The 13,450-nt window shown below is 46.0% G+C and overlaps 1 protein-coding gene and 2 non-coding genes across 3 annotated transcripts in view; all 3 read left to right on the forward strand.

Moving 5' to 3' along the window:
* LOC119382397 (protein dachsous) overlaps positions 1-13,450 on the forward strand; it is a 466,009-nt gene that overhangs the window by 229,756 nt on the left and 222,803 nt on the right. The window contains exon 15 of the mRNA XM_049412138.1: positions 10,206-10,587. Within this exon, the coding sequence (XP_049268095.1) occupies positions 10,206-10,587 (382 nt within the window). The remainder of the gene's footprint in view (positions 1-10,205; positions 10,588-13,450) is intronic.
* Trnat-agu (transfer RNA threonine (anticodon AGU)) lies at positions 2,079-2,151 on the forward strand. Its single transcript has one exon. It is a non-coding gene; the product is annotated as a tRNA-Thr (tRNA).
* Positions 2,531-2,603, forward strand: Trnat-ugu (transfer RNA threonine (anticodon UGU)). Its single transcript has one exon. It is a non-coding gene; the product is annotated as a tRNA-Thr (tRNA).

A 13,450-nucleotide genomic window follows, 5' to 3' on the forward strand; every position in this document is an offset into this window, starting at 1 on the left:
CGCGATGGGCGGAGCAACCCAAAAATGAACGCTCTCTGGGAGAAAAGTGTGGAGGAAATGACGTCCTATAGGCCATATACACTGCACACAATGGCGGCGTTGCTATTGTTGCGTGGTGCGGCGCATTGTTGAGCGGCGGTAGTGGCGGCGGCGGCACGTGCATTTCCGTAGGTGTCGTACCAAACCATGGCAGACTGGACGAACGACAGCCTCCATTCTTTCGGTGAAGATTTTGATGGCAAGTGTGGCCGCCTCCCTTCGGGTCGGTGTGTGGTTGACAGAGAGCTGAGGCAATGTCTGAGGGGGCGATCGAGCAGTTGTGGAGAAGACATGGAGGGGACGATCGAGTAACTTGGAGAAGACGCGGAGGATGCACAGGGGCGAAATTAGTCACTTCGGAGAAGCCGTCGTCACCGCGTGGCAGCAGTCTTCCACTTAACGCTTCACAAGTACACGAGAGGGCCCTTTTTTCACACCTGAATCAGAGTTTCTGGCTGCAGAACGTATCATATGACCGCAGTGTTTCATAATGCTGAATGTTGCTGCTGGATAATCATATTTTCTGGGAACGTATTAACCGGATCGTATTACACATAGCTCTATTGGGTTAAGTTTTTTTTCTCTTCATTGCAAGCATAGGAGCCAGTGTGTTCCGTATGAACGAGGTTCTCCTGTAGTCCTGCTCATGCACAGCAGTCTCCGAAGGTGGGCTCACCGGCCGCCTGGCTCATGACATCAGTCTGGAGTGTGCGCCCATTGGTGCAGGCTGGTGTTCATCCGCCTTTGAGAAGGAAATGCAGCAGGCTTCTAAAGTTGTATCCGACTATAGGTGTATGAACAAAAAATTGGTGCTTCAATGTGTGAGAAAAAGCATCATTTTGTGTGATATATACAATGCTCGATAACAAGCTGTTTCAGTTTTGAACAGTTCTAACCAAGAGAGGAATAATGGAAGACATCACTCCCACAAGAAAATTCCCTGACCTTCAATTACAGAGAGAGAAGTAGTTGAGGAGAAACTGCTCGGCCGCCGCATCGTGCAAGGGCGGCGCAATAGCGTCACGGAGGAAATGCGGTTTTTGCCACAGCACTACAGACGACGCTTCCGGCATGTTGCCATCGTTTACACGCTCTTCTATGGACACAACGCATAAAAATCGTGATACTGCCTCGTACATTGTAAGATTTCTCAGATTTCTGTCTGTGACATCAACTGGTAGATGCGACAGATATTTTAGCTGCAGTTACTGATATATATTGCCCGAATTATAGGCCGTACAGCGCTTGAAATGAGCTGCTAGTGGTGGCCCCTGAGCAGACGACGTCTGCCGCAAGCTTGGGCCGCTCGCTCCTCACTCGCATGTTGTGCGCACGCTTGCGTGGGTGGCCTTGGGAGGGAAAGTTCCCAATTAGTGTCAGCAAGCTGTCACACATTCCTTCGCTATTTGCAGGCTTTCTGTGTCATTAGCACGCTCAGTGGCTTCCACATTGGGTCGGCGGTGCTGACTTCTCGATCTCTGCGCGCGCTTTTCACGCTGCAACAAAGGCACGGAGAAAGAAGTAGTATTGCTCTGTGAACAAAGGAGAGCACTTTACAGATTTCCACCAGTGCTCCTTTAGGATGGGGCGGAAATGTGTCGTGCCGGACTGCAACAGTTGCTACGCATCCTGCGAGGAGAAGGTAATTACCTTCAAAGTTCCTAGTGACCCGGTGAGGTTGGAAGCATGGGCTTGTGCCATACCAAGGAGAGATCGAGAGCTCATGCCTCGTGATGACGTTTGCAAGAAGCACTTCTTGGAGAGTAAGTCCCTTCATTCGTTGAAAAAACTCACAGGGTTCCTTATTCATTAGACTGAGACGACATAAAGGCATAAGCCATTTTCTTCTCGTCAGTCGATGCGTCTGTCCTGTCCCACCCCTGTGCAAAAGCTTTCTGCACCTGACGTGGTTGTGCATGGCCTCCAGGATCAGAGGCACTGCAAGATTTCTGCACCTCACCTGGTTTTTTCACTGCCTTCGTGATCGGCCCACCGATAACAGATTCATTGCAAAGTGACAATGTCAAGTGACGATGGCCGCCGCGGTAGCTCAGTTGGTAGAGCATCGGACGAGTTATTCGAAGGTCGCAGGTTTGGTCCCTGCCCGCGGCAAGTTATCTTTTCGTCCACTTTTCTTTTTTCACATTTACCCTATGTTTACTACTAATAACATACCCTATACTTTCCTTGGCATTATTGTCTGTTTGTGCTCATTAATATTGTGTATAACAAAGAAAAACGAGCCCTTAAAATTAACACTTCTTTCCTTCATTCATAGCGAGGGTCTCGTTTTGGCAGACTTGATGCTTTCAGGTAATATGCGGGGGATTATTGGTCAGCTGCCAGCTCGTAATAAGTTCACGTGCTACGTGACGCCAACAGGCAGAAAAAGAGTGTTCCACACTCGCCGTCATGGCTACTGGTGGCGCTGACTGACGCTCCCACGTTTAAATTTACATATATACCCTATAAAGCGGACGGGGGGATGGCTGCCGCGGTAGCTCAGTTGGTAGAGCATCAGACGTGTTATTCGAAGGTCGCAGGTTCGGTCCCTGCCCGCGGCAAGTTATCTTTTCGTCCACTTTTCTTTCTCCACATTTACCTTACGTTTACTACTAATAACATCCCCTATACTTTTCTTGGCATTATTGTCTGTTTGTGCTCATTAATATTGACGTCACGTAATGTGACGCATTTATGATGTCATGATGCTGTCACAAATTTTAGCGACCTGTGATGTCATGATAACGTCATGTGGGGACAGCATCACATGATCATTTTTGCATCACTCATGTTGACGCCGCAGAAGCGGGATGCCGACGCTGACGGTCAATTTTTGCGTTTGATTAGGCATCTCACGCTTTCACGTCATCAAAAATTATAGATTTCGTGTTATAGAAGATATATTGCTCCGGTAATTTTCCTGTATGGACGCCATTTTTTTCGTTAATTTACCAAAAAATATGGAGCCGGCGATAACGCACAAGAAACATGCCCACTTGGGCGTAACGTGCGAACGGCAAATCGCCGTCGAATGACCTTGAACCGGCGAGCCTCGTTAGAAAGTGCGACGCGTGCATTTTTCCTTCTTCACTAGTGAACTCTCACGACAGAGGGCGCATCAGTGCTGTGCCCGATTCCGTGACTTTCTAAAAAGACAGGGCGTGCAAACACGGACACAAGAAAGAAGTCAGGACACGACAAACGCCGCGTTTGTGGTGTCCTGACTTCTTTCTTGTGTCCGTGTTTGCACGCCCTGTCTTTTTAGAATGAATACTTACCAACTAGCTCAGCTCTCTGTTATCCGTGACTTTATTAGGACGCCCGAGCGAGCGCTGCTTCACCTCCTCAAGAATTCTTGCTCCGTGCCTTCAATCAGTCATATTCATATACACTCTTGTGCCTGTATATATACCTGTTTTTGAATAATGGACGCTTAAAAATTTTGATCTTTCTGTGGTCCCTCGATACTATATAAGCTTATGTTTACTTTCCGTCATACTAAACTGCCGGCTGTAGTTAACAAGAACAAGTGTCAGAACGAAAGACTGCTGAGCAAGTTGGTGAGTCATCTTCAAGTGGTGGTGCACAAAAAAAGAGCGGGAGCTTTCGAAAGAAGGAACATGGACACAGCGTAAACTATCAATTCAGAATTTTATTGAAACAACAAATATATATGTGGTAAGTATCACGGGTTATCATTATCTCAGTGATGCACTTCAATGAAGCCTGATTCTGCAGTAAATGGCGTTACCGAAGGTTTCTTGGAACATGACTCGCCCACCTTGTTAATAAAATAAGCTTCTTCTGTTTCACATGCTACCCTATTATTGAACCCAGATAGCACCTAGGTGTGAGCCGCCTTCTCTACAGTGCAAACAAAAGGCTGAAACATGTCGGCCTGTTTAGTGAATCCTCATTATCTAAAAGCCTGTTATTAACACATCGTCTGGTTTCTCTTACCACGGCCGCTGTATAAAAAGCGCACGGTACGGCCTGCCGCGTCGGGCGGCTTTCTATGGGAGAGCGCGTGTTGGCCCTAGTTGCAGTTGCGGCCGCTGCGGCGCGACGGGGCGGGGAAGGGAAACGGGTGCCGGCGGCTCCGTTGGGGCAGCAGCCGCAGCAAATTAGTTGGTGGTGGTCACAACAGCGATCTCACTCAGCTGTTCTAAGCGGCTTTTCTTCTATCTCATCTATCGCAGTCATGACATATCATGCGTTCAGTTGAGTCCGTTCGCGTAATCTGGTTAAATAGCCACTTAAATTTCCATGTACGTGCTGAGCTCCTGGAATTTTTTTTCCAGGACTAGCTTTTTGCTTTGTGTCTGAAAGAATATTCGACAACGCGCGTAGCAGCATTATATGACGCTGAATGTGTGAAAAAGTGGTTATATATTTATGTGCGTGCAATGAATGCGTCGTTTGTTATTTTAACATATTGATTTCCGTGACATTTCTCCAGCACCTTTGAGTTTTCTTGGCTGAAAATGCTTGACAGGTATATATTTGAAACATCTGACAATACACGTTCATGTTCTTTATACACAGGAAGTGCTTGTAAAAACATACATTGAATCTTTTTCATGACGTCTGATACTTGATACTGTGCCGAAACGTAATCCAGCTTCGGATGTTTGATACTAGCGGATTCTACAAATACAGTGACAAACTCCTCGTAACTTTGTTGAAAAGGCTGCGGAAATATATATTCATTACAAGTGGCTTGCAAATATTCTTGACAGTTCTTAGCAGGGCAATGTCATCAAATTGATGTATATATAAGGCTGATCACTTGAGTGACTAGTATCTCGAAGAATCAAGCTACAACTGGAGTTTTCTTTAACTCAAGATACAAAACCACGAAATGGCGGGGATCAACTCAAGCTATATATATATATATATTCATGCGTGACAATCGCTTACCCGGTTTTTTTCGAGGCGGCCGGGTCAAGTGACAACAACGTTTTTATATTTACGCAAGCATACTATAGTAGCACGCAAAACCACGGCTGCTGTAGGACAGTCAAGTACGTACCTTTGTTGGAGCGAGCACGGGTGCTTTTGTAGAAAATATATAATAGAAAAAATGAACAGTAATAGATGACAGAACCACATGACGGAGACTGCCAGAAGACAATCACGTTCGTGTGCAACGAAGATTCGCCAGTGCCTGTACAGCGGCTAACGTCAAAGGACCAAAACGAAAGGTTTTATGGTCTGCACAGACTGGAAGTAGACATGGGAAGCCAAAATTTGGGCTCACAAGCTGGAGGCATAACAAAACAATAATAAAAAATAAGAAGAAAACATAGACGAGTATAAGGAAAGCGTTTACCTCCCCCCCCCCTTTTTTTTGTTGTTTACCGTATAGCTGTCAAAAGCGACCCACCTTATCTTTGTCCCTGTGAGTTGCTCGCAATGTGTGTGTTGGCTACCACGTATATTTGTTTGAAATGAAATCTTGTCGACGCCCACCAGCCGCTTTTCTGCACTTTTTTTTGTCTCTGCAAGTTTTGCTGAGGCAATTTTGAGTCTGTGCTCTGTACCGCTAATGACCACAGACAACCCAACTCTCTGAATAAAAGGAGTACACGTGCTTCTCACGGCAACTAACATCAGTACCACATGGCATTGCGGGGCAACGCACGCCACCGCAACGCAACAGCATTCGGAAACAACGTACCTGAACCGATGACAAAGGTGCCGCGGGCTGAAAGGTGGGAACTAAAAAAAGAACGAGTGATAAGAGAAAACTGAAAGGTGGTGTCACGGCCACTGGATTTCAACGACATTTGCAACAAGCCACCGTTTCCAGCTAGCAGGGATGAGCCCTGAATTCATAATAAATAAAATAACTTCTCACATTTTGTCCAGATTTTATGTTCACTGTTGAATTCGTTACACAATCATGAAAACGGCTTAACGGCAAGAGACAGAAATACTGAAAAGCGCAGGAATGCAAGCAGTTTTGTTCGTGTGTTTTTCAGCCTTTTCATCACTCTTTCCGTCTGACCGTTTTCATATCAATTAATCCGTAACAGCTCGCCCAGTTGTCAGTATTCAAGATGTAGTCACTGAAATTTCAAAGTGACTCGAATCTCCTTCTATGAGATGGTCGCACATATGATAAGCATTATTTCATGGCAGTTGCATGCGATACCGTATCATATGTTTACTATAAACGTGTTTGGAGGAAGAAAGAAGTTTATCTTATTTTGTGTCAAATAAACAGTGGCCGCTGCAGTTTCTGAGATCACTTTTTTGAAATGATATGATTAAATCTGAAGCAACATACACAGAGCCAAAATAAAGAATTTCGATGCATTAAGAAAGGTGCAGCGCCTCCAGGTTGGTTAGTTGTGGTCCTCTAGAATACCAGAAAAAATATGCCCACGCGATTACTTCCGCCAAAAGTGATCGGTGCGCGAAGTTGCATCTTTGGCAAGGCAAGAACAAAAATTCCCAAGCGCTGCAAGAATGTACAAGAAATATCGGTAATTAACTGATGTGTACACGCTAGATAAATTTTAGAAGAAGATTTCGGGCGTCACATGAAGACGCACGCGCTCAAGCATAACTGCCGCAAGCGCGCCGCGCATGTGATCCCGCGGTCGTCCGCGGAACCCGTCCCCCCCCCGGTGGCGCCACGGGGGTGGTCCGGGAAACTAGGCCCGTCACGCCGGTTTCGGAGCACGCGGCAGGCCGTACCCGTGCGCTTTTTTTATTCAGTGGCCGTGCTCTTACATAATGCTTCCTGCTGGAAAACAAATCTAACTGCCCTATTCTGGATTGTTTCTGATTTATTTATAGGCTCAAATGCATGTGGATCCCGAGAGCTCGTGAGGTGAGGCAGGGCACGGCTCTTGGAGGCCATTCGTGCCGCTGACGGCAGTTGCTTGAAAGATGGCCCAGTCGAGGCAGTAAAGGAGTGCAACCTGAAATGTATTCTCAGAATCCACGCCTATATACAAACCAGCAGAGATCAAAACAACACATCGTCACCCAAGAACGTACATCGTAATCCACAATGAACAGTATGCCAACATCTTGATCTGCTCTTACACCAAAAATGATACAAGCAAAAAATATATAACGCTGCCAAGATAAGCTAAAAATTGAACGTGAGCGATTCAAGTACATGTGCTCAAACTAGAGACTTTTTATCGCGCGGAAAGCCTAGGTGCCAGGTTAGCTGTAAGGAACGCTAACTCACAAGGGTGTAGGCTCAAGGAAGGCTGGCTGACACAATCGAGATCGTTCTTTTGAATCAAAAACGCTTCCACGATCTCTCTGGACACCTTGTTACGGTTTCGGTACACCACTGTTGTGTCAGTTAAAAGCGGCTGGCAGCCGCACTGCCGACAATGCATCGCGAGATGCGAGTATGGTGAACCTTTGAGAGAGCTGAAATGCTCTCTGAGCCTAATGTTCAAACACCTGCCCGTCTGGCCAATGTATTTACGGCCGCATGAAAAAGGAATGCAATAAACAACATTGCAGGTGCAAGAAACAAAACGCATACCGTGCTTAATGGTACAACTAGCCTTTTTGGGGTCCTCCTTACTGCACATGCGCCTCTGCAATCTTGGACAAATGGCACCCACCTTGTTTTTTGCGGTGAAAACAATGTCAACATCATGACGCGACGCCACCTTTTTCACGCGATGAGATAGCCCATGGATGTATGGTATGACCGCGAAATGTTTTTTGCCTAACGTACGTGCCTTTGGTGCACGCCCTGCTCCTGCTTTTACGACCTTTAAACATTTGAAGCTGGCAGCAGTAATAGCAGCTTCTGGGTACCCAGCTTGCCGAAGCTTGCTAACCTGCCCATTCACACTCTGTGCTATCATATGTTCACAGGATTTCTTCAATGCTGAGTGTATGCAGGAAAAAGCGATACCTTGCTTGATAAGCTTTGAATGGGAGGAATTAAAGCTGAGAAGGGCTTTCGCAGAACGAGGCATGTATTGCCAGCATACATGCGAGTTTATGTTGCTTCCTTGTGTCCCCGTAATTTTCGCGCTACATGCCATACGATGAATTCTTACAAACTCGCCCAGATTTCCGTTCTTGAGTGCAACCTTGTGTACGTGGGGAGAGTCATGGAGTGTCTGTCTCTTGTCGATCGTGACTGGGTTTCTTCGTCTTGCATCGAAGCGATATCGTGCCCTTTTTGCTATTTCTGCCTCTCTGAAGTGATGAGTTGTAATTTCAAGTGTTCAGTTTAATCTTCTTCTTCCTGTCGTGTTCTATGACACACTCCTCATCATTCTGCTCTTTGGCTGTCAAATTTACATGGAAGAAAACTCCACCACATTCATTGGACATAGTGGACTTCCTGTGTCACTGTGCATAACAGTTCAGCCTGACTTAAACCTTAACTTTTACCGTATACATACCACTGAATACAACATAAATGACAGTGCTTCATTTGTTTCTTTCCCTCTGTGTTTCAGTAGTGCAACATCATCGAGTGACCCATGCACACCTGTGAAGTGCACTTACAGTGATTATCCTTCGTTGTTTCACTGGGAATCCCACTTTGGTGACCTCTGCAAGGTGGAGGAAGTTTATAAGAGGGACCTACCTGGAAGCATTATGAAGCTGCAACTTGTTTATTTCAACATTCTGCAGCTTCAAAGGGAGTGGGGAGTAGCAAATGCTACTCACAAAAACATAACAAGATGCACTGAACATGAATATCAATGGTTAGCAATATACAATAGGAATTCATCAAGTCATAAAGATCTTACATGCTGGGTAAAGCATTCCACAGTTATACGGAGTGAAAAAAAAAAAACACTACGAGGGGCGATCAAAAAGTTTTGCAACTCGCATATGAGGAAAACATCCAGACCTTAGAAAAAAAATTTATTTTTCAACATAATCACCCCACACACTAATGCACTTCTGTGATTTTTCCAGAAGGCTTTTGATACCCTGCAAAAAAGAAATTTTTTTTACTGGTTGGCAAGCCACTCTGCGGGTTCAAGTCACCAAACCTCATTCCGTTGAGGTGTTTGTTCAAATTCAAATATAGATAAATGTCACTCGGGGCCAGCTCGGCACTGTAGGGTGAGTGGTCCAGCTGTTCGAAACCACCCTCTCGAATGTCAGCCTGGGCAACATGGAGCCTGTGAACCCAGTCCACTGCATAGACTGGTGTTCTGTTTCTGGGTCCCAATGATACAGCCACGTCTCATCCCCAGTCATAAGGCGGGAGAGAAAATCTTCTGGGATGCTTGAATAGAGGCACAAAAGTTTTCTTGATGAATGAACATGGTGGTGTCCATCTTGTGCTGAGAGGTTTCGTGGCACCCATCGCGCTGAGACCTTGAACATACCCAAAATGTCGGGGATGAGAGAAAGCAGTGCCATAAGAAACGTTCAATTCTTCAGCAACTTCGGACACCTTCATTCGGCGATTATTCATGATAAGGTTCTCAGAGGCTGAATTGTCCAAATCGGTTAAAGTGGTCGGCTGCTCTGACCTTGGGTCGTCTTCCACGTGCATACGGCCACGTTTAAACTCAATGAACCACCTAGTCACTGTAGCATATGAAGGACATTCACTGCCATACACATTCACCATACTACTGTGGATTTCTTTGGTGGAACTTCCTTCTTTGCACAAAAATTTGATAACGCTCCGGTACTCGAGCTTGAAATCGTGGGAGGACGCCATGTTTGACTGACTGATGCAGACAAAATAACAAAGTGGAAAGCTTGCTATTCAGACCATACTCGGTTGCAGAGATGACCTAAGCAAAAAGTAGTGAGATATCAATGTGAGATAATTGGTTGCAGCTTAGCTGCAAAACTTTTTGATCTCCCCTCGTATTTATATGCACTAGTGCGGTGATGAAAAGACATATTCAACTCATAATGATGACTGTTCGATGTAGGTTTAGCAGGTGTGATGTAGCTGCTAAGTAGAGGAAATCGTGGAGAGTGAATCCGGAGCACAAAGAAACAATTCAACGTAATCACGTGAAGAGAGACTGTAAGCTGAAAAGCATGAAGATGGGAACTAAGTAAAAAATGGAAACCATCAAAAAGAAAGCTTTGTACTTGAAGTAAAATTTGTTCTGACCACATTGTGGGCAGCTTGGTAATAGTAGTTTCGAGAGAATGGCATTCTCACAAAAAGGTGCTCAATGCAGTTGGTGTACCAGCTAGACGAAGAGTGGCCATCCGTGGGTGCCTTTGATGTGGAGCCTTCCACAGGGAAGGTGGTGGTGCGCACACACTTGGATCGGGAGAGCCAGGCCTCCTTCGTGCTCGTGGTCAGGGCTCAAGACCAGCCAAGCTCGAGTGCTCCGCTGACGGCTCGTGTCACCTGCTTCATCAGCGTCGAAGATGTCAACGACCACAGCCCTACTTTTGCTTCGGCCGCAGAGGTTTCCATTGCACCTGACACTCCTGTGGGCGCTGTCCTGCAGCAGCTTATTGCTATTGACCTGGATGCTGGAGAAAATGGCCATGTTTCTTACCACATAGCAAGTGGAAATGATGCAGGCTACTTCTCTCTTGACCGCAACACAGGTTGGTGACTTCTTTACCTCTCTATGCGCATGTGCATGGCTCCAGCTACATCTCTGATAATACGTCCGATTTTTCAGACTCCCCAGGGACCGCGAAATCGTCCGAAAAATCGGGCAGTCCGAAAAAACAAATTCATGCTTTTTTATTCCGCTCAAGCGGTCAAATCGCCACAGCCATGTCCGAAATCGCTTTAATGCATCCCAGTACACTTATCAGGCATTTTGGTGCGCGCCCAGGCTCTTGCAAATACATTTCGTACCTGCCGCGAACCCCACTTAACTACGTGCCAACTGCCACTTGCAAATTTGCGTCTGCATTCAGCGAGCTGCATTAACGAGCTTTAGCGGCCGTATTTGGATTAATCACGATGGTTGGGTTCATGTGCTGAAAGCTGGGATGCTACAACAGCAACCTGAAGCAAAAGGAATCGCATTTTACATGTTTTCAAAAGATGTCAAGCTCCAACAGGAATGTGTGCGACAGTCAACGAAGTCGAACGGAGCGGCAACTACCGCGCACTTTTAACGTATTTTTCACCGTGTTTGTGAATTTCGTGTGTATAATGCATGGCAATTTAGCAGCGATCTACTGCATCATAACAAGCTTTCTGTGCGACTGATGTGCCGATCAGCAACAGCGAAACTTCATACAATGTGTGCTCGATCCACTCGCCGGGGCGATCGCCGCCAGTGGTGACAGGTTGGATACAACATGTTGTCCAGGCAAAACAGAGATCGCTTAAATTATATAGCGACACCTAAACCGACCTCTCATCAAAAGCGACGGTGACTGTCAAGTGTCTAGCATGAACGATACGTGTGATACAAGCCAAACTTACAACTGCATGCTATGTACAGCTCGCGCCATGGAGTGCACGGCGAAAATTTGACCGTGTTGGCATCGCAGCCAACTTCGCCACTGGGATTTCCCTATTCTTTTCAAAATGTGATATTACTGCGAGCGCAGCGTAAAGCAGCAACAGCGGTAGCAAAGCTTAGCTTCTTATATAAGTGTAGGCGGCTCTTAACGTAGTACCTATACACTGCAGCTTCGAAGCGGCATAGGTCTCGACGATATCGGAGGTGAGGCAATCAGCTGAGGCTGCCGCCGCCGGCCTGAGCGGGTTACTGCTCATCCGCCACATTGTGTGTATCACCAAAACCTCTTACTGACTCATCGATCCCTTGTGCAGCAGGAAATATTTTGCCATTCACAAGATTTTGCCGTTCACAAGATGCAAATGGCATGTGGCCAATCGTTGCCTCGTGGGTGCGCCTCTAACCTGCTTCACGGCAACCGTCTCATATTCATTCATGTTTAATGCATCACTGTGCTCGAAGGCCTGCGCTGACAACACAGTGTACGTACATTGAAAGTACTGCTTGAACAAAAAAGAAGCGTAGAAAGCTTCCTTTTTTTTTCGTTCCATCAGTTTGTTTTTTTTTCCCGTCTTCGTAGTCGCGGAGAGCTCTACGCAGTTTGGGCAAGTTATTTTTCGCACACTGTAACTTGTATCGCTCGCGTGCTGACATTCACTAAAAGTTTTTGCTCTCATGATGACAGGAACGTGATTTCTCTTTTTTTTACTAATACTTGTTCAGCGAAGCGACGCGAACCCATCAACACGACGAGACGACCTGGTCACATGTAAGCGTCGTCCACTGTTCTTTTTTTTTCTCCTAAAGCTAGGATATGCAGTGTAACCTGAAGTAAAATAACATACGTTAGAGGTCCGGACACAGTTTAACACAGCGTTCAATTGCACTCCCTGATCTCGTCACTAGAAGAACAATTTTCCATCTGTCGCTCTTTCATAAAATTTTCTTTCATAATCAAGTACTTCGAGAGGTATTAATCTCAGGACCTGCTTACCTCTCATCCTGTGTTGACCACCCGAATAAAGTAGCCATTCCTTTCTGCCACACCAACCACTTTTTGCAATCTTTTCTTCCGAAAACGAGCAGGGACTGGAACCGCCTTCTCCCCTCCATTACTGTCACTAAGGACCAAGGGCTGTTCAAGTCCACAGTGTCGAGACACATTATGGTGTAACTGCACGCTATTGTTTTTCGTTTTCTTTTTGTTGTTTTTTTTTTCTCTTTTTTTAGCTATTGTTATCTGTTGTATTTCCTTCACTGTTGTTATTATTTTTGCCATGTTCATATTGTACCCACCCCCTCTGTAACACCCTCTGGGTCTTGAGGGTATACTAATAAATAAATAAATAAATAAATAAATAAATAAATAAATAAATAAATAAATTGTCTTCTGTGTCGAGGATTCGTGCCAAACGGCAACATACCTGAAGAACGCAGCAAGCAGCCACACCAGCAGCACTCAGAGTACTCCAACTAAGATGGCGGCAGTGCCGCTGTCAGAAACTCGCGCATGCGCAGATCATCTGGTGAGATCGGTCTATTAAATGAGTGCAGTACGCATGCAACTGCGCTAGGCCACATGCACTACCGAGCAGTTAACTGAAGATGCTTATCGTAAGGGTTGTTAGCGATTAAGCCGTACTGGCGCGTTTGCCACCTGCCGCCATCACGCCTCTGTTCATTTCCGCTGCTTATCTGTAAAGACATCGCCGCGCGGCGCCGTGATAGCGGCTCCTTTGAATTTCTCGTCAGCTTCACCCCATAACACTTCGTCATTGCGGCAAAGCTGACTTTTGGACTTTGCTATTGTCGCAAACAGTTAGACTCGCGAAAGCGCTGGTTCGACCCTACGAGTTGATAGACGCGGCAGAGGTGGGGTCTTCAATTAATGCCTTTCGGACCCATAATTTGGGCAGAAAGTCCGAAAAATCAGACGCCGAAGAGTTTCAGTGTCCGAAATTTCGGACGTTCTTATACATCGACGT

This window comes from Rhipicephalus sanguineus, chromosome 2 (assembly GCF_013339695.2).
Source record: "Rhipicephalus sanguineus isolate Rsan-2018 chromosome 2, BIME_Rsan_1.4, whole genome shotgun sequence".
In the NCBI taxonomy this organism is placed as follows: Eukaryota; Metazoa; Arthropoda; class Arachnida; order Ixodida; family Ixodidae; genus Rhipicephalus; species Rhipicephalus sanguineus.